Source organism: Carcharodon carcharias, chromosome 6, assembly GCF_017639515.1.
Source record: "Carcharodon carcharias isolate sCarCar2 chromosome 6, sCarCar2.pri, whole genome shotgun sequence".
Classification (NCBI taxonomy): Eukaryota; Metazoa; Chordata; class Chondrichthyes; order Lamniformes; family Lamnidae; genus Carcharodon; species Carcharodon carcharias.
The window spans coordinates 186,294,556-186,320,090 of NC_054472.1; the positions used below are offsets into that span (position 1 = coordinate 186,294,556).

A 25,535-nucleotide genomic window follows, 5' to 3' on the forward strand; every position below is an offset into this window, starting at 1 on the left:
CTCCCAGTCTCCCCAATGTGTCCTACATGAGGACATTATGCCCCTCACTTATCCATGCCCATCATCATTAGCCACGCTTAATTATCTGAAAAATGCATTGGATGCTTGACCTGGTGTTGAGTTTAGGCGCCATTGGGATGTTGGTCACTGAAATTAGGCTTCATTATGCTCTGAGGGGGCAGTGCCAGGGTGCGGGAGAGAGGGCTTCAGGCGGTGCCAAACACCAGGGCCCTGGGCTAGATGAGGGGGTGGTGGAGGGGGCCAAGATCGGAGTTGTGAACGGAGTTTCTAGCCTGAAAGACCGACTTAAAAAGAAGCCCAAAGCGTCAGGCTGAGCTATTTTAGAAGCCTTGTCGTGTGTCAGCTGTGCTGCCTCTAACATTCAGGCAGGGCCCTGGTTCCGACCTGTCTCTTTCTGAAAAGCCTGCCAGAAAACCATGAAGCTGCCCCGAAGGTGAGAAACACCGTAGCAACTAAGTGTTCTTGCTTGAGATTTGGCAAGTCAAATCCCTGTAATGTTAGAACTGATTGGATGCTACCCGGGGGAGGGTCTTGTGGGCAGGATCGAGGGGGGATTGGCGTGGAGGATGGGAGGGGGTTTGGGGGGGACTCGCTGGTTGGGTGGTGGGGAAGAAGAGATGAGATGGGGGTTTGGGAGGAGGTGAGGAGGGAGATTGCAGAAGGCGTTGCAGGGAGCTTGGAAGAGTGGTTGGGGAGAAGGTTGTGGTGGTGGTGGTGGTGGGGGTTGGGGTGGATTGCAGGAGGGTTTCGGGGAGTTAGCCAGGGGTTGGAGTGGGATTTGGTGAGGAGGAGGTTAGCTACAGAGTTGGATTGTTTTGTAAATAGTAATTTCTTTGCAGCCACTTCAGTTGATTGCTCTGTGATTAATTATGTTTCGAGAATCAGCATTGGGTCTCCAATTCACCATTGCTGCAGTCACTCTGCCTATTGCATGCAGGCATTATGAAAGAAAGATAAAGCCTACATTTATACAGCACCTTTCACAATGTCCCAGATTGTTTTACAGCCAAATAAATACTTTTGAGCTGTAGTCACATATAATGTGAGCAATATCATCAAATGATGGAATAAGCTTGAGGGGCTGAATGGCCTCCTACTCCTAATCCATTCATTCTGGGATCGATGATATGATCTGGGTTAGATGGCCTTTGTCATCCAGAATTATTTTGTGAACAGAGGGTGGAATCATGGTTGGGGTTCTGTTTATTTTGTTTCTAATGAAAGTTGACAGTGATCAGCCTCTGTCGGGTGAAATTTCCAGGACAGGAGAGTATAAATGGGCTTACAGTAAATCAGCAACCTGTTTTACATTGCAAATGATTCTCAAGAGTCTTTTCCATTGACTTCAATCTTGTCCTTTTTGTCTACTTACCTATCATCCCACTCTATCTTGGAGTTTTATTTAGTGAGCTTTTTGAGGTATTGAAATATTGTGATAAAATTGTGCTGTATAATAGGTATTGAAGTTATATTGTAGTGCGAAGCAGCAATCAAACTTGCTAATCGAGAAATCACATACAGTTGTGAACCATTCAGGCTTTGTCTCCTGGTCTCTTAAAAGTTGTGACGCAGAGACACCTGAGGGCTCCAATGCTTCTCACCGACCGTGATGACCAACGCTGTTCAAACATTCCACTTTGTTGCTCAGGAGCCATTTGATCTTTCTACCCTCTGAGGTTACTGATAAAATAGAATCCGATTACACCCTTCTATGAAATAATTATAAAGGCTAATATGAACCTAGGCAGAAGGAAGTAGTTTTCTACTTCTAAAGAATTGAAAAGATCTTGGGCTGTTTATCTGGGTTGCAAGTATTGGACCTTACCCCAAGTATGAATTCACGGTCACTCTGTTCATACGGTGCAGTATGTAGAACATGTTAATGAGGGCTGAGACAGTCACTCAAAATCCGTGTTATTGTCTGAAATGTGTTGTAAGTAACTAAGGGGATATTTTCCTGTCAAAATAACAATACTGCACGATGCTGTTAAAGTAAAATTTGTACCTCCTCCGGTTTGTTTAATAGTCGTGGTGGGATCGCCAACAGGGCGCACACAAACTAACACTGCATTATATCGTTGCTGCCCTTTAATATTAATGACACATGCTACCTATATGTCGAATGATATTTGTAACCAGGTGCCAACAATGGGCGTTATCATTTTACTAGTACCTTTCTGTGATTATCTGGCCAATTGATTGGTGAATCATGGAAGTGCAAAAAAAAAACCCATAGCGTACATGGTTGGCTGGGCAGGTTAATGTGGGTGGTGGAGGAAGGAATAAGGTGTTCGGAAACTGGAGAAGTCCTGGAACCCATAATTTCTCTCCCTAGTCCTGGGCAGTTTTTATAAAGAGTTCTGACCTGTTGGGATTTAATGTAGCCACCAACAAGGTGTATAAACCAACTGGCAACCTCTTGATTTATGTTTGTGGTGGAATGATAGCAACCCTTGATTTTTGTACTAAAGCTCTTGATTATATGAGTTTCCATCCTGGCTTATGGACTTGTGGGGTTGGTTTCACTGTTTCAGCTGCCAATACCCCAGGTTCTTGGCTCCCCTAGCTGTTTAGATTCTGTGCTGCAGAAACACTTGAATGGTTCACGAGCGTACCATCACATGGGAGAGGTCACGGATCAGATTTGGCCTATATAGCAAGGACAAGAAGTAGGAAATTGTTGTCATAGGAACATTACAGCATCAAAGGAGACTATTCGGCCAATTGTGTTCATGCTGGATCTGTAGAGCAACCCATTCCCTTGTCCTCTCCCTGTAGCCCTGCACAGTTATTTTCCCCCAAGTGCCCATCCATTTACCTTTTGAAACCATTGACTGCTTCCACCATCTTCCTAGGCAGCAAGTTCCAGGTCATGGGTAAAGAGTTCTTCCTCTCATCTCCCCCCTGCATTTCTTGCCCAAAACCTTAAACGTGAGCCCCCTAGTCCTTGTGCCATCAGCTAATGGGAGCAGCTTTTCCATGTCTACCTTGTACAAACCTGTACTCCTCCAGCAAATGTCCCTCCAACGAGAACAACCCCTGCTTCTCCAACTTAACCTTGTGCTAAATTCCCCCATCCTTGGAGGCATTCTGGTAAATCCCCTCTGAACCCTCTCAAGGACCTTCACATCCATCCTTCCTAAAGTGTGGTGAACAGAACTAGACACAGTGCTCTAGTTGGGGCTTAATCAGAGCTTTATAAAGGTTCAGTATGACTTACATACTTTTGTACTCAATGTCTGTATCTGAGGCCCAAGATCCCATATGTTTTGCTAACCGCGCTCTCAATGTCCTGCCACCTTCAAAGATCTTTGCACACGAATGTCCGTGTCCCTCTCTTCTTGCATACTCTTTAGAACAGTCCCACTAAGTCCATACTGCCTCTCTCTCTCTTTTCTTCCAAAATGCATCACCTTCTTTAGCCAGAGAGTGGTGAATCTATGGAATTCATTGCCACAGAAGGCTGCGGAGGCCAGGTCATTGAGTGTATTTAAGACCGAGATAGATAGGTTCTTGATTGGTAAGAGGATCAAAGGTTACGGGGAGAAGGCGGGAGAATGGGGTTTAGAAACTTATCAGCCATGATTGAATGGCGGAGCAGACTCGATGGGCTGAATGGCCTAATTTCTGCTCCTATGTCTTATGGTCTCATTCCTCACAAAAGTTGTCTAGAGTTTAGTTTTCTATTTTTACATTTGACCATAGATTTAGGGTGCAGTGAAGGTTCAGAACCTCACGAATCTGCAGAACAGATGTTCCTTCCCTCACACCAGGCCGTGAGTAATTAAATACAATTTAAAAAAAAAAGTCTAGGATTAAATCTGTATTGTAGTCTGGAACTGCAAACCTGATACTTTTTGGGCTTTTTGAAACTATTCAGTGACTGTAAAACCACACTTCACATGGTGCATGAGTCCAATTGTGCAAGAGGGTGTTTATTATTCCTCCCTTGTCAATCGAGGAACAAAATATGTTTACCGTGAGGCTGCTGCTCACGCTTCCTGCAAAAGCAAGATACTGCAGATGCTGGAGATGTGAAGTAAAGAGAGAAAATGGTGGAAATGCTCAGCTTGCCTGCCAACATCTGGTGAAGAGAGAAACAGCGAACGTTTCCGATTGACAGCCTTTCATTAGAACTGGAATATTTGTTTCCCTGCTCCCCAGATACCTCCTGACCTGTGGAGTAGTTCAAACTTCTCACTTTGACATTTCCACCCATCTCACCCTCTTTTTCTCTCTCTCTCTCTCTGTATTGAGGCAGCCTTTCCGTTTAATTTACAACATCCCTATGTTCAAATTCTGGCCTCCTGTGCATCCTCCATCCCAACCATCTCCAATTTTCATTGCTCCTTGTTTTTTTTTAAATATTAATATTCATGGGATGTGGGCATTTCACTGGCTAAGCCAGCATTTATCGCCCATCCCTAAATGCCCTTGTTCAGAGGGCATGTAGGCCAGACCAGATAAGGACGGTAGATTTCCTTCCCTATAGGACATTAGTGAACCAGATGGGTTTTTACAACAATCGACAGTGGTTTCATTGGCCATCATTAGACTTTTAATTACAGATTTGTACTGAAATCAAATTCCACCATCTGCTGTGGTGGGATTTGATCTCCGGTCCCTATAGCAGTACCCTGGGTCTCTGGAATACTAGTCCAGTGACAATACCACTGCCATTTCCCCCCCTCCCTCCCCAAGTCTTCAGCTGTATGAGCCCTGGAATTCCCTTCCAAACTCATTTTGCGCCTCTTTTTTTTGAGACACTCCATAAAGGGGAGGGAGGCAAGAGAAGAGATATCAGGGGACAGAAACAGAAATACCTGGAAAAACTCAGCAGGTCTGGCAGCATCGGCGGAGAAGAGTACAGTTGACGTTTTGAGTTCTCATGACCCTTTAACAGAACTGAGATATCAGGGGCCCTGGCAGTAACTTTCAAATCCTCTCGGGCCACAGGTGAGGTGCCAGAGGACTGCTAACGTTGTCCTATTATTAAAAAAAGGGAGGAAGGGATAGACCAGGAAATTACAGGCCAGTCAGTCTAACCTTGATGGTGGAGAAGTTACTCGAAAGAATTCTGAGGGACAGAATATATGTGCATTCGGAGAGACTCTGGAGGGTCTGAGCAGTGAGCAAAGATTGGATAGGCTGGGGTTGTTTTTCTTGGAGCAGCCAAGGTTGAGCGTGGAACTGACAGAGGTGTATAAGATTATGTGGGATATATTTAGGGTGGGTAGGAAGGTACTTTTTCCATAGTAGAGGGGTCAATAACCAGGGGTGGCATAGATTTAAGGTAAGAGGTAGAAGACCAAGAGGGGAGTTGAGAGTTTTTTTCACCCAGAGGATGGTGGGATTCTGGAGCTCGCTGCCTGAAAGGGTGGTTGAGTCAGAAACTCTCATAACGTATAAGAAGTATTTAGATATTCCCTCCAGGGCTATGGGCTGAGTGCTGGAAAATGGGATGAGTGTAGTCAGATCTTTGTTCGCTGGCATGGCCACAATGGGCAGAGTGGCCTCCTTCTGCATTGTAGGTGTCTGAGTAAAGCCTACCTCTTTGAACAACCTATATCACCCGCCCTAATATCTACCTCACGTGCCCCGGTGACACAACTTTTGTCTGATTTACATTCCTGTGAAGCACCTAGCGATGTTTGAACTACATGAAAGGCGGTATATGAATGCAAGTTATTTTCTGACTGCCAGTCAAGTCTAAGTATAGTTTATAATTGAACTTTTCACGTGGTGCTTATCCCAACTAATTAATGGAAAACAGAGCTAGAAAAGCCGTGGGTTCGATCCTCTGTGCGCTGAGGTAGCTGAAAACAAGAAAACATATTTTATTTATATAGCACCTTTCACAACATTGGCCCATCACACTGATGTGCAGCCAGAGTGTCGTCACTGCTTTAGTGCAGGAAACACAGCGAGCAATTTGCACTGAGCCAGCTCCCATAAACATTCATGTGATTACAACCAGGTAATCTGTTTTTTTTGTGCCATTGATCGAGAGAGGACTCTCCCGCTCTTTGAAATAGTGTCATCGGATCTTTTGCATCGGGTTGAGAGCGCAGATGGGGGTCTCGGTTCAATTGCCTTGTCAGTGCAACCTCAGTATGGCACTGGGATGTCAGCCTAGCTCGAGTCTGGATGGGGCTCGAATCCACAATCTTCTGACTCCGAGGCGAAAGTGCCACCCATTGAGCTGCAGTTGACTCATCCTCATTTGGGGAAGCAGTGACTTGCTTCAAATGATCACAAATATAACCTGTCAGGAGCAAAATCTGGCCGAGGTTCCTGCTGTTGACACCTTTTTGTGACTTTGATCGAAGATGCGTTGGTGGAAGTTGTTTGATGACGGGGTCTGGTTTGACTTTGATGTCTTCACAGTTTAGCGCAGCCTGAACTGGTCTAAACTTGCACGTTTATGATTGACCATTTGAACAAGGTATTGGGATGACAGAAGAAAAGGGGGAAGTTGTCAAGTTTTCAAAAGAAATAAACATTTCTGAGGACATTTGACAACCAACACTAGACTAAAATAATAGCTAGCTGACAGAGTTTACTGGAGGATGCTTGATATCCGAGGGATTCCTTGTAACAACTGGTACTTATGCAGAAAAACTAAAGATGTTTCATAACAGCAGTGACTACACTTCAGAAGTGCTTCATTGGCTGTAAAGCATTTGAGCAAAATGCTAAATGAATGCTTTCCTAATTTTCTTTTTCAATGTAGTAAAACACTCCAAAGCGCTCTGCAACCAAAACTTTTGCACCAGGCAACATGAGCTGTTGGGGCAGTTATCCACAAGCTTGGTCAAGGAGGTAGGTTGTAAGCAGCATCTTCTAGGAGCTGGGAGAGGTACAGGGCAAGAATTCCAGAGCTTAGGTCCTTGACAGGTGAAGGCATGGCCGCCAATGGCAAAGCGATAGAATTGGAGCAAGGATCAAAGCATTCAGAAACGCAGGGGAGGAAATTGGTTTTCTTATTATAAAAGTAGCCTTTTAATACCTGACCATCTCTTGGTATACAGCAATATGAGAGTCGACCCTCTCTATAGCATCCTGCCCATTGTGTTAATAGCAGAGATCTCTAGTGTGCTTTTTGATGTAGAAAAGAAAATTACTGATTAAGTTAGTAAGATGGATGTGTTCATTATGATCAGTGACCGGGAACTGGAAAGGTATCATCCAGTTGGTCATGTTTGTATTGTTGGTTTAACATTACAAACAAAAGGGCAGTTGGACAGTTGTGTGTGCTTGTCTTAAATTTAGCATGGGCTTGCATCCAAAACCTTCAGGGGGGTCATCAAATGTCAAGTTTTGAGATTATACAAAGAATGTAAGATTTCTGTTGGGAGATCTCTCTGTGATGTAAGAGTGCTCATCCAGAATGAAACAACAGTGGGGACAAAAATACTGAGGGAAGGAAATTTGCCATCCTTACCTGCTCTGGCCTGTATGTGACTCCAGACCCACAGCAATGTGGTTGCCTCTTAACAGTCCTCTGAAATTGCCGAGTAACCCACTCCTTTGGAGGTAGCTCACCACCACCACCCGTTCGAGGGCAATTAGGGATGGGCAATCAGCGGTGGCCTAGGCAGCAATGGCCACACCCCAAGAACAATTTTTTTTTTAAAAAGACCATATGTTGGCAATCCTCGTGGTGTGTTGTCCGTGACGTGCATTTGAATAGCGCCTTTCTGGCACTCGGGGCATCCCACGGACAATTAAAGATTTCTGAATGTTCCGCAGTAATGTAGGAAAGGAAGCAGCTGATTTGTGCACAGGCAGATCCCACAAACAGCATTGTGATGATGACGAGATGGTCTGATTTTAGTGATGCTGGTTGATGGCAAAGAGTGGGCAGGAGGCTGGAGAGAGCACCCCTCTTCTTTAGAAATGGTGGCTGTGGGATCGTTTGCCTCAGCCTGAGAGGACAGATGGGGGACTGACTCCACCCCATACCTCACTCTCACTGCCATCAAAACTCTCATTGTATTTCTGTCATCTTTGGCTCGTTTTTCTTTCTCTTCCAGTGTGCTCTCACTGAAGACTCCTCACCGGGGTCCTTGTTGTACCTCGTGTGCACTTAAAACTCTATGAAACCACTCTTAACCTATCCCATAATAAGACCATAAGACACAGGAGCAGAAATTAGGCCATTCGGCCCATCAAGTCTGTTCCGTATTTCAATCATGGCTGATAATTTCTCAACCCCATTCTCCCGCCTTCTCCCCGTTACCTTTGATCCCCTAACCAATCAAGAACCTATCTATCTCGGTCTTAAATACACTCAATGACCCGGCCTCCGCAGCCTTCTGTGGCAATGAATTCCACAGATTCACCACTCTCTGGCTAAAGAAGTTTCTCCTCATCTCTGTTCTAAAAGGTCTTCCCTTTACTCTGAGGCTGTGCCCTCGGGTCCTAGTCTCTCCTAGTAATGGGAACATCTTCCCCACGTCCACTCTATCCAGGCCTTTCAGTATTCTGTAAGTTTCAATCAGATCCCCCCTCATCCTTCTAAACTCCATCGAGTATAGACCCAGAGTCCTCAAACGTTCCTCATATGTTAAGCCTTTCATTCCTGGGATCATTCTCGTGAACCTCCTCTGGACCCTCTCCAGGGCCAGCACATCCCTCCTGAGATACGGGGCCCAAAATTGCTCACAATATTCTAAATGTGGTCTGACCAGAGCCTTATAAAGCCTCAGCTTTGGAACTCTGTCTCTCACTGCCGCTTAAATCCAGAAACAATGTTGGAAATATGATAATATTGAGAATGCGCTGCCTGAAAGGGCAGTAGCAGCAGGTTCAAAAGTAACTTTCACAAAGTAATTAGAGAGGGAAGATTCACAGGACCATGGGCAAAGAGTAGGGCCAGTGGGACTGATTGGATAGTCCTTCCGAAGAGCCAGCACAGGTGTGATGGGCCAAATAGCCACTTCCTGTGCTGCGTCATTAAATGATAACAGGAAGACCAGTTTTTGCCTGAAAGTAACTGGTTGTAAGCAACAATTTTAATGAATTTTAATACAAATAGGCATAAATTTTAACACAATTAGATAATGATTAGTGGAGTTTTTTTTGACAAACTTAGCTGCCCAGTTTAAATTTTGTTCTTTGTTAAAAGTGGGCGCAACAGTGTGTTTGTACATACAATACTGTTAAAACACGAAGGAGGCCATTCGATCCATCATGCCTGTGCTGCCTCTTTGTGAATGAGCAATCAAAAGAGTTCCACTACCCCCCCCTGGCTTTTAGTCCACCGACCTGGAACTTTTTCTGTTCAAATACTATTTTGTGCCTAGCATCTGTATGTGTGAATGTGTTGGGAACTAAACATGCTGTGCTGTTTTTCTTTTCCAGTGGGGTTTGATGACTGTTACGGAAGTGTGGTGGTGCAGTATGAAACGAGTAACCCGAGTTTCAGGGTCCAACGCGACGGTGTAGTGTACGCAATGGAAAACATTCACCTCCCTGGAAAGCAGCTGAAGTTTGTGATAACCGCACACGGAACCAAGACCCAGGAACAATGGCAAACTGCCGTCAAGCTAACAGTGAGACCCGAGGGCAGTACCAAGCACAGTGGACAGAAGGTACCTAGTCACACACTTATCAGTAACGATGCCACATTCATGGACACTCTTGCTGTTGTCTTTTTTGGATTCCGCTCCCTATCACTGCTCTTTGTACTGTGTACCTCTAAGCCATTCTGCCCCTCCAAACTGCTCCACCACAGCGCCCCGGGGTGGGGGGGGGGGGTTGTTAGTCTTTGGAATTCTCTCCCCCGCAGAGCAGTGGAGGCTGGATCATTTGGATATGTCTAACCTATAGCTCATTGGAACTGGAGGGAGGCCATTCAGCCCCTCGAGCCACTACATTCTTCTGTGAAATCATGTCTGATTTTAATGCTATCCACCTACCTTGGCTCCAGATCCTTTCATAGCCTCGTTTAGCAAAAATCTATCTATCTCAGAGCCATGAATATGACGTTAATAATGAATAATACCTTGCCAGCAATGCGCACATCCCTTGATTGAATGGCAAAAATAGTTAAGAGAGTTTCACATGTCCATCACCCCTTAGTGTGAAGAAATGTTTCCTAACGTGTCTCCTGAATGGCCTGGTTCTGATTTGGCTTATCATATTCCCTTGCCCTAGACTCCTCATACCAGTAGACAATGTTGCTCTCTCTCACGCTCTCTCACCTACACTCTCGCTCACTCTGTAACCAATCAGCCCCTTTCAAAATCCTAAGCACCTTAGTCAAATCACCTTGAACCACCAATATGTCCGGTTCCCCATCCTCCACTCCATTTACCTGCATTTTCTGCACAACGCTGGAGGGTTGTTAGTCTTTTGGAATTTTCTTCCCCACAGAGCAGTGGAGGCTGGATCATTGACAATACTCAAGGCCGCGTTCAACAGACTCTTGATTGACGAAGGAGTCGAGAGTTATGGAGGGCAGACCGGAAAGTGGAGTTAAGGCCACATCAGACCAGTCATGATTTTATTGAATGGTGGAGCAGGTTGAGGGGTCGAATGGCCTACTCCCTTCTCTTTCTAATGATCTAATGATGCCTTTTATGCGGAAAAAAAAAAACACAATCCCGTTCCATTTCGAGTTTGGCAACATATTTTTAGGCTGGGACCAATTTATGAATGATTGATTGTGCATGAAAGCAAGTGTAACTTTCTGAAAACCCCCACCCCAGCCCCCACCACCGCACCCCCCCCCCCACCCCCGTCCCAACACAGATCCAGCAGCAACTGGACAGTTTTAGCGTTTCAGGTTGATGCCTTTTCCATGGGACTGGAAGAAGTTAAGAGATTTCTCCATACTGCAGCAGTGGGTCAGGCAACTTTCTTTGGCTGTAAAGCACTTTGAGATGTCCAGTGGCCACAAGAAGCATTATATAAATGAAAGTCCTTTTACAAACAAGTCACCCCACAGCCCCCCAGACCCACCTCTTGCTTCTTGCTCCATTATTACCCGCTTTTCACCATCAGCATGAGGTGGAGACCTTACACAAACTGAGATTGTATTCAATGGAATTTAGACGGTTAAAGGGTGATTTGATCTAAGTTTTCAAGCCATTAAGTAGGGGTAGATAGAATCTATTTCCACCAGTTGGGGAGCCTAGGGTTAGAGGGCATTGTTTTAAAAACTCGAGCCAGATCTTCAGAAGTGCAACCAGGCCTACTGAGTGCTTCTGGCATCTTTTAATATTAACCTTACCATTTCTGCAGCACTTTTCCCTTTGTTTTGTTAACTTTCTGTAGCATCTTCTGATTCATTGTTGTGTCTAGAAACCTGTTCTGTAATCTCCTGATAATTGTGCAGAATTGTCTGGTGTGAACAGGGTTCATGGTAAACCGAAACAGGGCTGGAACCAGAAGCAAAATACTGCGGACGCTGGAAATCTGACGGAAAAACAAAGTGCTGGAAAAGCTCAGCAGGTCTTGAAGCGTCTGTGGATGGAGGAACAGAGTTAACGTTTCAAGTCCAGTATGACTCCTCTTTGGGGGGAGGCAGAACTCTGCTCCAGTGTGGAGGAGATTGCGTCATGGGCAGCGAATATGACAGAGTGAATTGAAAAGTGCAAGTGAATCGCTACTTCATCTGGAAGGAGTGTTTGGGGGGCCTTGGACAGTGAGGGGGCGGAGGAGGTAAAGGGACAGGTTATACACCTCCTGCGATTGCCTGGGAAGATGATGTAGGAAGGAGACGAGGTGTTGAGGGTGATTGAGCAGTGGACCAGGGTGTCGCAGAGGGAATGGCCCATTCAGAATGCTGCCGGCGGTGGGGCAGGGGGGGGTGGTGGGTGAGGGGAAGGTGCGCTCGGTGGTGGCATCATGCTGGAGTTGGCGGAAATGGCAGAGGATGATCCTTTTGAATGCGGAGGCTGATGGGTCGAAAAAGTGAGGACAAGGGGGGACGCTATCATGGTTCTGGGAGAGAGAGGAAGGGGTGAAGGCAGAGGTGCAGGACATGGTTGAGGGCCCTGTCAACCACAGTGGGGGTGGGGGGATGGTGGCGATGAGGAGCCCTCAGTTGAGGGAAGAGGAGGAAGATCTGTTGGAAGCGCTGTTGTGGAAGTTGGCATCATCAGAACTGGTGCAACGGAGATGGAGAAACTGGGAGAATGGGGTGGAGTCCTTACCTCAAACAGGGTGTAAAGAGCTGGAGTCGAAGTAGCTATGGGAGTCGGTGGGCTTGTAATGAGTTTAGTAGATAATCAATCCCCTGAAATGAAAACTGAGAAGTCAAGGAAGGGAAGTGGCAGGGATGGACCATTTGAAGGTGAGAAGGGTGGAAATTTGAAGCAAAATTGACGAATTTTTCCAAGAGCATGAAGCGGCACTGATACAGTCATCTGAAAAGAGTTGTGAGAGGGGGGGCTTGGGTAGGACTGGAACAAGGAATGTTCCACCTACACCACAAAAAGACAGGCATAACTAGGATCCATGTGGGTACCCATAGCAACACTTATTTTTTATTTGGAGGAAGTGAAACAAGCTAAAGGAGAAGTTGTTTAATGCGAGAACAAATTCAGCCAAGTGGACGAGGAGGGCGATGGTGGATGGGGATCGCTCGGGCCTCTGTTCAAGGAAGAAGCTGAGAGCCCTCAGACTGTCCTGGTGTGGGGGGTGGGGGGGTGAGGGGGTGTAGAAGGATTGCATGTCCGTAGTGAGGAGGAGGCGGTTAGGCCCAGGAGACTGGAAAATGTTGAAACTATGTCATGCGTCAGAAGAATCACAAATGTAGGTGGGAAGAGACTGGATGAGGAGAAAAAGGATGGAAGTAATTATGTTCGGTGGATCTACCTAGGACAGTTCTATTCGTGGGCTTCGGGAAAGAGGTGCAGTTTTGGCTGCAGTATCTCTTGTTCTAATGTTGAGGGCATTGCTGGGGCCATGAGGAGCAGTTTATTGTGAATCAGCCAATGACAGAACATGGTGAGGAGTGTGAAACAGGCTAAATAATCAAATACAGAGATAAAAACAAAAAACTGCGGATGCTGGAAATCCAAAACAAAAACAGAATTACCTGGAAAAACTCAGCAGGTCTGGCAGCATCGGCGGAGAAGAAGAGAGTTGACATTTCGAGTCCTCATGACCCTTCAACAGAACTGTCATGAGGACTCGAAACGTCAACTCTTTTCTTCTCCGCCGATGCTGCCAGACCTGCTGAGTTTTTCCAGGTAATTCTGTTTTTGTTTTAAATAATTAAATGATGGCCCAACATCATAAACAAATTTAGAGTAAGTAGTTTAGCGACTAGAATTTTTTAAGTAGTGGTTAGATTTCTTTTAATAACAGGTTATTTTTAATCGAGTTTGCGATTTTTTTTTTTGAATGGTTAAGAGTTTTAGGCATTTGAAGAGTTAAAATTGACTTAGAGTTACAAGGGATTTGGAATAACTTGTTAGCTAACAGGGTGGGATAGGTGGGGCTCATTGTTGTCACATTCTGAACTGGAAGGTGGTGGGTGTCACTGTAGCTAGACAAGAAGCTGGGTGCTCCGTGGAGCGTTTCAGGAGTGAGAAAAAGGATCGAACAAAGGATCGCATCCCCAGTGAGCACAGAAGCTACAAGGCAGTGTGGGTGGAGGCGTGGCTGGAGCATGGTACAGGAGAGAGGTCTTCAGGGCAGGCGATGGTGTAGTGTTATAGTCGCTGGGCTAGTATTCCAGAGAGCCAGGGCAATGCTCTGGGGACCTGGGTTCAAATCCCACCACGGCAGCTGGTGGAATTTGAATTCAAAGACAATCTGGAATTGAAAGTCTAATGGTAACCATGAAACCATTGCCGATTGTTGTAGAAACCCTTCACTAATGTCCTGACCTGGTCTGGCCTACATGTGACCCCAGAACCTCAGCAATGTGGTTGACTCTTAAAACAACCTCTGAACAGGGCAATTAGGGACGGGCAATAAATGCTGGCCTAGCCAGTGAGGTCCACATCCCAAGAGTGAATTTCAAAAAAGATTCCTGGGGGACTGGGACCAGTTCTGGCAGACCTGTATTCAATTTAACAGAGCTGGGACCACTGTCCTTGTGGGGAGGTTACCTAGTGCTGTGCTAATTTGGTACAGAAGCAAGGACCAGATGTAACAGCGACAAGACAGCGCACATAGAAAGCAAGGAGGGGCAAACAGCAACAGAACCATAAGACCTAGGAGCAGAAATTAGGCCCATCGAGTCTGCTCCGCCATTCAATCATGGCTGATCAGTTTCTCAACCCCATTCTCCCGCCTTCTCCCCATAACCTTTGATCCCCTTACCAGTCAAGAACCTATATGTCTCGGTCTTAAATACACTCAATGACCTGGCCTCCACAGCCTTCCGTGGCAATGAATTCCATAGATTCACCACTCTCTGTCTAAAGAAGTTTCTCCTCATCTCTGTTCTAAAAGTCTTCCCTTTACTCTGAGGCTGTGCCCTCGGGTCCTAGTCTCTCCTACTAATGGAAACATCTTCCCCGCGTCCACTCTATCCAGGATTTTCAGTATTCTGTAAGTTTCAATCAGATCCCCCCTCATCCTTCTAAACTCCATCGAGTATAGACCCAGAGTCTTCAAACGTTCCTCACAAAGGAAAGAACAAAGAACGTGTAGTAAGATCAGGATTGGGAAATGACCATTTTTATTGGCTGCCATGTATTGAGGAGAGGGAGGGGAAAAGGCAAGGGGCTGCTACAATATTGATCAAGGATAGTATCACTGTTGAATAGAGGGTCAATATTCTAGAGGTTTCAAAGACTGAACCTGATCTGATTAGAGCCAAGAAGCAGAAAAAGGAGCTGTTGCGTTGCTCGACATTTACTGTAGATATTTAAATAGTGAGGAAGTGATGGAGGAGCAAATCTGCTGGCAAACTTCAGGGATATTTGAAAGTTACAGAGCCATAACAGTAGCGAGCTTCAATTATCTCGACATAGACTGGGAAATAAACAGAAGTCACTTGGTCCAGGTGGGTTGGATTCTAACCCACCGAGGGGACATGATAGGTGAGGATAGCAGAAGCTCTGACCACAATCTTTCAGTGCTCCTTGGATAAGAGGTGTTGCTACTGGACTGGAGAATTGCAAATACTATACACCACTGTTCAAAAGAGGGGAGAGTGGTGAACCTGGTAACTAGAGGTCAGTCAGTCCATTGTCCGAGACAGGAAAACTGTTACAGACCATCGCCAGGGACGAAATTAATTCACACTTTGCGGAGCCAGCACGGATAAAGGTATTCAAAACAACTAGGGATGTTGATAGAGCAACTGAGGAGAAGCTGTTGCCTTTGACATGTGGGTCAATAACCACAGACTAAAATAATTGGTAAAAGAATCGTGAAAATCGGGAGAAATATCTTCACGGTTAAGATCTCAAATGCAGGCGAATGTTTCTGATTCCAAAGGCAAGGAGGCATGTCCTCCAGGAGGATTAATTTACGGGATTAGGGGAAAATAGGCTGGGGTGTTGGACTAAATGTGACAGCTTGCTCAAAAAGCCAGTACACAGGCTGAGCTAAATGGCCTCTGTCAGGTAAGAAGAAACACTGTTACTGCACTGTTTATACAAACAGAGCGCTGGAAAAACTCAGGTCTGGGCACTTCCAAAGAAGAGCCGCATTGGTCTTGAAACGTTAACTCTGTTTCTCTCTCCACTGACACTGCCAGACCTGCTGAGTTTTTCCAGCATTTTCTGTCTTTATTTCCGATTTCCAGCATCCGCAGTATTTTGCTTTTATCCCAACCCTCTGACCTTTCTCTGACCTTCCCTTTTCTTTCACCTGCCCCCCCGCCCCCCCCCCCCCCCCCCCCCCTTTCAGGACAAAAACCCCTCATATTTTTAGCCCTCTTCAGCTTTGAAGGAGAGTCGTCTCTCTCTTTCACTCTTCCTCTCTCGCTCGCTCGCTCTTTTATTCCTTCATGCCTAATTTCCCTTGAGCCGAGTGGATGGCTGGGCCAGTTCAGAAGGCAGTTAAGAATCAATCGCATTGTTGTAGGCCTGGAGCTGCATGTAGGTAAGGGACGGCAGATTTCCTTCCCTAAAGGACATTAGTGAACCAGATGGGTTTTTTTTTTAAGACGATCAGCGATAGTTTCGTGGCCACCATTACCAAGAGTAGCTTTGGTTTCCATGCCGTGGTGGGTTTTGAACCTGTGCCCCAAGAACGTTTAGCCTGGGCCTCAGGATTACTAGTCCAGTGACATTACCATTATGCCACCCCCCCCCCACCTCGCCCCTCGGCTTAAGTATTTGATCACCTGTCCTTGTACCTCCTTCTGTTGCTCGTGTCATATATTGTCTGTTATGCCTCTGTCCCTGTGATGCACCATGGGCTATTTTAATATGTTAAAGGTGCTCCACAAATACAAGTTGCTACTTGTCTAATGTTTGAGGTTCATGTAAACTAGAAAAGGTTTGGGCTGGCCCATCCAGAGTTGGCAGATCCTTTATATCGAGCAGATTGTGGCCACCACAGGTGGTCTCAACATCCTAGCATATGTGTGGGCGAGTTTGGAGAATTCAGCAAGTGTTCTTGTCTGAAACCCTATTGATGCAAGCGTTAGATGAAGGCAGGATTTCTCGGATGTGCGCAAGTGGAAACCATCCTGTTATAGCTTTGCCAGTACCTGTGTTCCGCTATGTCAAAATGCATTTGAATTTTAACCCTTCCTTGGAGAAACGAGGGCTGAGAGGAGACTTGATAGAGGTATTCAAGATCCTGAGATGGTATGGGCAGGGCAGATAGTGAGAAACTTGCCACCCAAGGGGGCATCAAGAACTGGAGGGCACAGATTCAAAATAGTTGGCAAAAGGAGTAAAAATGATGTGAGGAAAACATTATTTTCGCCCAGAGGGCAGTTGGAGTGGGGAACGAACTTCCTGAGAGGGTGGTGGAGGCAGAATCGATCGAGGTATTCAAAAGGGAATTGGATTGCTACCTGAATAGAGATGATGTGCAGGGTTACAGGGATAAGGCAGGGGAATGGAACTAGGTGGAATGCTCTCTCAGAGAGCCAGTGCAGACTCGATGGGCCGAACTTATGCACTGTAAAGATTCTGTGATTTACAGCACAGGAACAAGCCATTCCACCCAACTGGTCCATGCCAGTGTTTATGCTTCTCTCGCGTTTCCTCCCACCCTAATTCATCTTTGTGTCAGCCATGGCTCAGTGGGGAGCACTCTCACCTCCGGGTCAGAAGATTGTCAACTCAAGTCCCACTCCGGTACTTGAACACGCAAATCTAAGCTGACGTCCAGTGAAAATATTCATGGTTCCAGGGGTGAGGACCTTCAGTTATGTGGATAGGTTGGAGAAGATGGGATTGCTCTCTTTAGAGAAGAGAAGGTGAGAGGTGATTTGACCGAAGTGCTCAAAATCCTGAGGGGTCTGGACAGAATAGATGGGGTGAAACTGTTCCCATTGGTGGAAGGTTTGAGAACCAGAGGGCACCGATTTAAGGTAATTGGCAAAGGTGGTACGTAATGACAACATGAAAATCTTTTAGGATCTGGAATGCACTGCCTGAGAGTGAGATGGAGGCAGCTTCAATCAAGGCTTTCAAGAGGGAATTGGATTATTATCTGAAAAGGAGGAACTTGCACTAGGTGAATTGCTCTTGGAGAGCCAGCACAGACACAATGGGCTGAATGGCCTCTTCCTCTGTAACCAAGGTAGATAGAGAAACGCTGTCTGCTGATTTGTCTGGGGGCATTGTCTAAAAATTAGAATCTGTGCTTTTGGGAGTGAAATTGGGAAACATTTCACAACTGTGGTAGAATTTTGGAACTCTCTTGCAGGAGCCACCTTTATTCAGGGGGGAAAGCATCATTGAGACACTGGCATTAACATATTTAAAGGGAAGCTGGATGAATACATGAAGGAGAAATGGATACATTAATGGTGCAATATGAAATGGGGTGGAGGAAGGCTCATTTGGAACATAAACACCAGCATGGAGCATTTGGGCTGAATGGCCTATTCTTTGTTAGGGGAGCTGGTGGCCTAGTAGTATTGTCACTGGACTGGCACTCCAGAGATCTGGGAGCTTGGGTTCGAATCCCAGCACAGCAGGTGGTGAGATTTGAATTTGAAAGTCTTGTGAAACCATTGCCGGTTGTTGTTTTAAAATAAAACCCATCTGGTTCACCAGTGCCCTACTATCCTTATCTCACCTACACGTGACTACAGACCCACAGCAATGTGGTTGACTCATAAATGTCCCCTGACCCAGCCAGCATCTCATGACTAAATTTAAAAAAAGAGTTATCCTAGGCTTCCAGAGAGAGGAGGGATTTATATTAAGAAATGAAACCGGTTTGCTTCATGTGATGAAAGCACAAATGGTTATTTCAGATCAATCCTCAACGCACGGCTCTTGACTGTATGTGCCTCAACCTTGTAGCACATTTTAAGTTTTGGCCTTTCCTTCTCCTCCTCCTGCTGTGTCGCGCTGTGAATAGACTAGTGGATCAGTGTGGATATGTATGGTCCATCTGTCTTCGGCAATGCATTGAAGAAACATGAGTATCTACTTAGACTCTGAAGCTCATTGTAAATCCAAACACGACTGGACAGCTGAGTGCGCCATTTGTCAGCTGTAAGCCGCCCCCAAGTCCCTTCCCAGTGATCTGTAGTAAGGCGCTAGGGGCCTTGTATAATGGGGGCTTCAGTGGAATAAAGATTGCGATGACAGGTGCTGCGCTGCACCGGAGTAACACTGATATTGGAACGTGGAAAATTTTACCCCGCTGTATTTTGGAAGGGCTGAAGGAAGGATGATGCAGCACAGTAGGAGGCCAGTCAGCCCATCTCCCCTGTTCTGTCTCTTTTGAAAGAGTTATCCAATTAGCCCCACTCCCTGCAGTCTCCCCGTGACTCAGCGGGTAGCACTCTCGTCTCGGAGTCAGAAGGTTGTGGGTTCAAGCCCCACTCCGGAGGGCTGAGCAAAGAGAGAATCAAAGGTCGACGCTCCTGTGCAGTGGTGATGGAGTGCTGCACTGTTGGAGGTGTTAATCTTTGGGGTGCGTCATTAAATCGAGGCCCCGCCTGCCCCCTCGGGGCGGGTGTGAAAGACCCCGTCGCTACTATTCCAAAACGCAGCAGGGGAGTTCTCCCCCGTGTCCCTGGCCAATATTTATCCTTCAGTCAGCGTCCACTGAAACAGGACTTTATCGTGTTTGTGGGAGCTTGCTGTGCGCTACTTCCCTGCTGCATTTCCTACGTTACGGCTGCATTTCGTTGGCTGTAAAGGGTTTGGGACGCCCTGTGGCATCTCTGTACCGGAAAAGAGGTTTCGTCATCTCTTCCCCAGGTTGTTTTACCAATAATCGCCTTTAAATCGGCCTCTCCGGGTGGCTGAACCTCCTGCCATGGGGGACACCTTTCTTGGCGATGCTGTACCAATCCCTGAGTGACAGAGAATTGGTGTTTCAAAAATCAGCCGCTGAAAATTACAGCTAACCTATTGTCCAGGCCCTTCAGACGGCACTTATTTTCTCTAAATATTTACATACTTCAGTTAGCGTTTGGTCTTGTTCTCTGGGCGAAGGCCGTGAAGGGATGTACTCAGTGCTGATGCTGTATATAATCCAGCTGCCCTGTGCAGAGGATGTTCGCTCGGCCAGTGAAAGAACCCAAATGCTTCTGGCATGGTTTACTGGCAGAAAGGCATTAGTGGGATTGGGTAAATATTTAAAATCTTGATTGATCAACTTTCATAATGGTTGTAAACATCCGATGACTCTTTTTATATCTACAGACTTATTCTTATTTTTAGCTTTACTTTAGAGGATGTTAATGAGCAGTCAGGAGGTACATTGACTTTAAATACTCCAGATGTCCAGATTCCGTGTTCTACTCGCTCTATCTGAAAAGTTGACAAAACTAGGAAAGAAAAGTCAAGTAAGAGCTTTGCTCTTTTTTTTCCCCCAAGAATCAAACTAAAACCATTTGGCTGCGTGCAGTGTCATCACTTTTTTGCTCGTTTTAATCACAGACCTTTTCCTCTATTATCTTTCTCTGCACCACTCCTCCAGCCACCACCCACCCCCCCCAACCCCCCACCCCCAAGCCTTTGCCCAGCCTCTGTCATTGCTTGAAAGACAGTCTTCCCAAACAGCTCCCAGTTCTGATGAAAGATAGGGGGCGTACCCTTCCCATTTGAGCCAGCGGAGATGTCAGGAAGCACTTGCTTGCATGAAGGGGTAGTGGAAACCTGGAAAACTCTCCCAAAAAGGCCGGGAGTCAGTGAAAAATTTCAAAACGGGTTGTTTTACGCTAGGCAGGGGTACGCGGAACAAAAGTGGGTGGATGGGGTCGACGGAGAACATCCACAGTCTAATTGAATGGTAAAATAGACTCCAGTTTGCATAGCTCCCTCCAGCTCCTACGTACCAAGATCGTCACTCTGGAAGTTCACACAGCGCCTTTAACGTAGTAAACCATCCCCAGGCGCTTCACAGGAGTGCTGCCAAACAAAATTTGATATTGAGCCGCATAGAGCTATTTAGACAGATGACCAAAATAAACGATGTGGGCTCTAAGGAGCAAATTAAAGGGAGGAGGAGAGGGCCAGAGAGGTTCAGGGGGGGAATTCCGGAGGCTAGGGCGCAGGTTGAAGGCACCGTGCGCCAATGGTGGAGCGATCAGAATCGGAGATTTGCAAGAGGCCGGAACTGGAGGAGTGCGGAGATCTTGGAGGTGTGTAGGGTTGGAGGAAAAGATGGAGCTGGGGTTGGGGTTGGGGGTGGGGTGGGGGAGGGAGGTGAAGCCACGGAGGGATTTGAACGCCGGGGTGAGAATTTTAAAGTGGAGATGTTGCTGGACTGGGAGCCAAATCAGGTCGGCAACCATGGGAACGACGGGCGAGTGGGATGCGAGTAGCATTCTGAAGGACTTGATATTAATGGAGGGTGAGAGATTGATGAAGGAAGGGATGCCACAACACTCAACACAAGGTGGTGAGATGGACGAGGGTTATTGAGGAATGGTGGAATGTTCCAGAGGTGAAACTAAACCCATGACGTTTTTCCGCCTTCAATTCTAAATATTCTGTCTAAACTTGATTCCCAAATGTGATGCACACTTTTAATTCAGTAACATTGCTATTAAATTCCCATCCTTCAGTAATTGCGCTGCTGATTTGTTCTGTGGGTTTGCAGCGATTTGTATTTGCTTCTGGTTTCTAGTAAGTTTCGCCTCTGCCCTTCTGAATCGGCAGCAATCCCCTCTCTTGTTCCCGTCTCTTTCTCTTTCTCTCCATCTCCTGAGGACCACCCACTCAACAGGGTTGGGATCGTTTTGAGGCAGCTGAGGGATGACATGACGGGGGAGGGTGTTTTGAAGTGACGATAGAGTTCGATGGGCTGTATTTAAAGATGTTGCCACTGGTAGTGAAGACCAAAACCAGGGGCAATAAACAGTGTTACAAAGCTGCCCAGCCTCCTAGATAATACCCTTGCAGTTTTTGTCCCTTTGTGCCTTGTTAAAGTGAGCATAACGGCAGAAATGTGAGGATACTACAGACTGAGAAAACAGGCAGCGCGCAGGTGTGGAATGTTATAGGGGATTGTAGGCCATCGATCTAAGCTAGTTTTAAAAAAAAACAATTACGAATTCGGGAGAAACTTCTTTACCCAGGAGATGGTGAGAATTGGAACTTCCTATTCGTATAGCGTAGATGCGTTTTAAGGGAAGCCTCTTTATCCTTTTCCATTCCTTAGTTACAGACTTTGTGTTCCTCTCCGAGACCAGAACATGCGCAACTTTGATGAGCATCCAATCACATGTTGCTAAGACCATCTGTTTTCACCTCAGGAACATCATCTGACTTCACCCTGTCTCAGTCCGTTTGCTGCTGAAATCTTCATTTGCTCCTGCTAGACTTTTGCAACGCATTCCTGGCTGGTCTCCCCACGTTCTACCCTGCATAAACGCCAGGTCATCCAAGATCCGCTGCCCCTGTCCGGGACTTCAGCTGCTGATACTCTGGTGCAGTACTGAGGGAATGCTGCACTGTTGGAGGTGTTGTCTTTTGCATGAGACCTTAAACTGAGGCCCTGTCTGCCCCCTCGGACAGATGTAAAAGGTCCCATGGCACTCTTTGGAAGAAGAGCAGGAGAGTCCTCACCAGAGTCCTAGGGTCAATATTTATCCCTCGATCATCATTGGAAAAACAAATTATCTGCTCGTTATCACATTGCTGTTTGTGGGAGCTTGCTGTGTGTAAATTGGCTGCCACATTTCCTATGTTACAACAGTGATTGCACTCCAAAAGCACTTTATTAGCTGTAAAATGCTTTGCGATGTCTGGTGTTCATGAAACAGGTTGCACAAACACTGGCCTCTTTCTTACCCTCAACGAGCCCTGTTCACCCTTCACACCTGAGCTCACTGTCCTTCACTGGCTCGTAGTCAAGCAGTGCTTCAGTTTGACAATTCTTATCCTTGTTTGCAAATCCTTCCATGGCCTTTGTTTTATTCTTTCACGGGTTGTGGACGTTGCTGCCTAGGCCAGCATTTATTGCCCCTCCCCATGTCTGTAATCCTCTGCAACCCTCCCCTATCTCTGCGTTCCTCCAATTCTGGATTCTTGAGCTGCCTCTAGCTTTTAACCCTGTGAACATAATCTATTCCTCCCGATTTTAATGGCTTCGCCATCAGTGGCCTTGCTTCCAGCTGCATGGGCCCCAAGATCAGTAATTCCCTCCCTAAACAACCCCACCCCATCTCTCCTCACATTCCCCCACCCCACCCCCGCCTCCTTTACGACTCTGCTTAGAATCTACTTCTCCGAGCAAACCTTTGGTCACCATTGCAGCTTAGTGTTTGTTTTGCTTTGTAACAACTCCTTTTGAAAGACCTTGGGATGTTTTATTACGTTAACGATGCTAAATAAATGTAAGTTGCTGAAGAAGCTACGTAAGCGCCAGGGAGAACTGAATAGATTATGTTCGTAGGGTTAACAGCTAGAAGCAGCAGAAGTCCAGAGCGATTCAGAGTTCACGTACGTAGATTATGTCATGGACGGATGCAAATATAATAAAAGTATTAATGAAATGGGGGCCTTTCTATTTAGAGAGCTAGTGGGTTAGAAGCCATGCTTCAGTTGTACAAAGCCCTGGTTAGGCCACACCTGGAGTGACTGTGAACAGTCCTGTGCATCGCACCTTAGGAGGGGTAGATTAGACTTGGGAGGGAATGCAGTGTAGATTTACCAGAATGATATTTGAACTCTTAAGGATTAAATTACAAGGAGCCCATAAACTAAGGCTGCGTTCTCTTGGAATTTCGAAGCTTATGGGGGTGATTTAATCAAAGCTCCCAAGGTATTAAGGGGAGCAGGTAGGGTAGAGTGAGAGGAGCTATTTCTGTTGATTTGGTGAGTCTAGAACTGGGAGATGTTCTCCTTTTTAAAAACTAGAGGCGGACCTTTCAGGGGTGGAATTCCGAAAAACCTCTGCACAGGGTGCGTGGTAGAAATTTGGAACCTCCTTCTGCAAGGGTCTTGTGTAATTCTGTATAATTGCAATACAATGATTGTCTGATCAGTACTCAGATTAGTGTGTTGAACGAGGTCTGTACTTGCCTCCATAAAGTTAAATCCCATTTCCAACCAAATGTTTCTCTTGTTCTTTCTCTTAATCAATTCTGCCTCAGTTGAAAGGGAGAGATTCTGAAAAAATGTATCAAGACTGAGGATTGTTGACGTGTGTCATGAGGAATAATTGAGACAAACGGCAGCTGTTTAAGACAATTTTTTTTTGACTGTTTCTAGGATGTGGGTGTTGCTGGCAAGGCCGGCAGAACTAATGCCATTTGCAGTATCTGGTAAACCACCAGATTTTTTTGGCCGCCCATGGGAAAACTCTTCATCTTTATCACTCTCAGCGAAGAGTTTCACTTGCTGGCTGGGCCTTTTTTCAGGAATTCAGATGAACCAATGAGAGACCAAATATGAATTTGCCCGAGTTTCCAAAACGTACACTGTGTATACGAGAGAAGCCCCACCCTGGAAGCAGCTGGAGACAAAATAATGCCACCCATTATCTGCGATAAGGAATATAGGGACTCGGGAGTAGGCCATTCAGCCCCTCGAGCCTGCTCCGCCATTCAAGATGATCATGGCTGATCTGATTGTGGTCATAATCAGAAGGTAGGAAGGAAAGTGGAGTTAAAGCCACAATCAGATCAACCATAATCATCTTGAATGGTGGAGCAGGCTCGAGGGATGGCCTATGCCTCCTAATTCATATCGCAAAAATTGAATTATATAGACAAGAGAGTCAAGGGTTACTATCAAAAATCTGTCTAACTCAACCTTGTCTATATTCAATGACCTCCAACCTCCACTGCTCTCTGCGGGAAGAGGGCAGATGTATTCAGTCCAACTAAAATACGCTAATTGTTTTCCCTCCCCCACCTTTTTTTTTTTCCCCTGTGTATTTTCAGACCTGGAAGTCAAGTAATGTCGCCCTGCCTCAGAATATTCCGGACATCGTGTTTCCTCGGCTCTCGCTCGAGCACCAGGGGCAGCTGAAACGTCAGAAGAGGGACTGGGTCATCCCTCCGATCAACGTGCCCGAAAACTCTCGTGGTCCTTTCCCGCAAGAACTGGTCAGGGTAAGGGTCCACTTCGTTCAGGGCCGGAGTTGCGAACAGATACGAGGTTTGCAGGAACCCATATATTTATTTTTGTTGTTGAGCTGTACTGCAGGTTGGTCCTCCATGAAATTCCAGATGACTGGCAGCACTCTTATTGGTCGCAGATGAATCATTAGATGAAAACCACCACCTATTCGCGAATGATACGCACACAATCCCTTCGAGCTGAAGGAACTTATTAACCTTAACGCTCAAATGCACTATAGCTAATAAATGGCCCAGATGGGTATTGTTGCTCCAGTAATAACGCGTTTCCTTTTTTGGTGTCGACTGTGTGTCTCAGTGGGCAGCTCTCTCAATTCCTGTGTCAGGAGATTGTGGGTTCAAGACCCACTCCAGAGACTTGAGCCTAAATTCCAGGCCTGAGGAAGTGCTGCAATGCCAGCGATGCTGTTTTTCAGATGCCAAGTTAAACTGGGGCTCTGTCTGCCTCTGGGGTAGACAAAGTATCCCATGGCACTGTTCTGAAGAGCAGGGGATTTATTCCTATTATCCTGGACAATGTTCATCCCTCCAACAAATCTGGTCGTTTGTGCATTGTTGTTTGTGGGATCTTACTGTGTACAAATTAGCCGCTGTGTTTCCTAAATTACAAGAGTGACTACACTTCAGAAGTACTTCACTGGTTTTGGGATGCCCTAAGGTCATGAAAAGCATCTCATCTCACAGTCCCTCTCTCTGTCCCTCTCTCTGTCCCTCTCTCTGTCCCTCTCTCTGTCCCTCTCTCTGTCCCTCTCTCTGTCCCTCTCTCTGTCCCTCTCTCTGTCCCTCTCTCTGTCCGTCTCTCTGTCCGTCTCTCTGTCCGTCTCTCTGTCCGTCTCTCTGTCCGTCTCTCTGTCCGTCT

At 46.2% G+C, this 25,535-nt stretch overlaps 1 protein-coding gene across 1 annotated transcript in view; it reads left to right on the plus strand.

Moving 5' to 3' along the window:
* Positions 1-25,535, plus strand: part of LOC121279300 (cadherin-2-like) — a 197,503-nt gene that overhangs the window by 105,959 nt on the left and 66,009 nt on the right. Inside the window, exons 3-4 of the mRNA XM_041190437.1 lie at positions 9,388-9,617; positions 24,479-24,649. Coding sequence (XP_041046371.1) covers positions 9,388-9,617; positions 24,479-24,649 — 401 coding nt within the window. The remainder of the gene's footprint in view (positions 1-9,387; positions 9,618-24,478; positions 24,650-25,535) is intronic.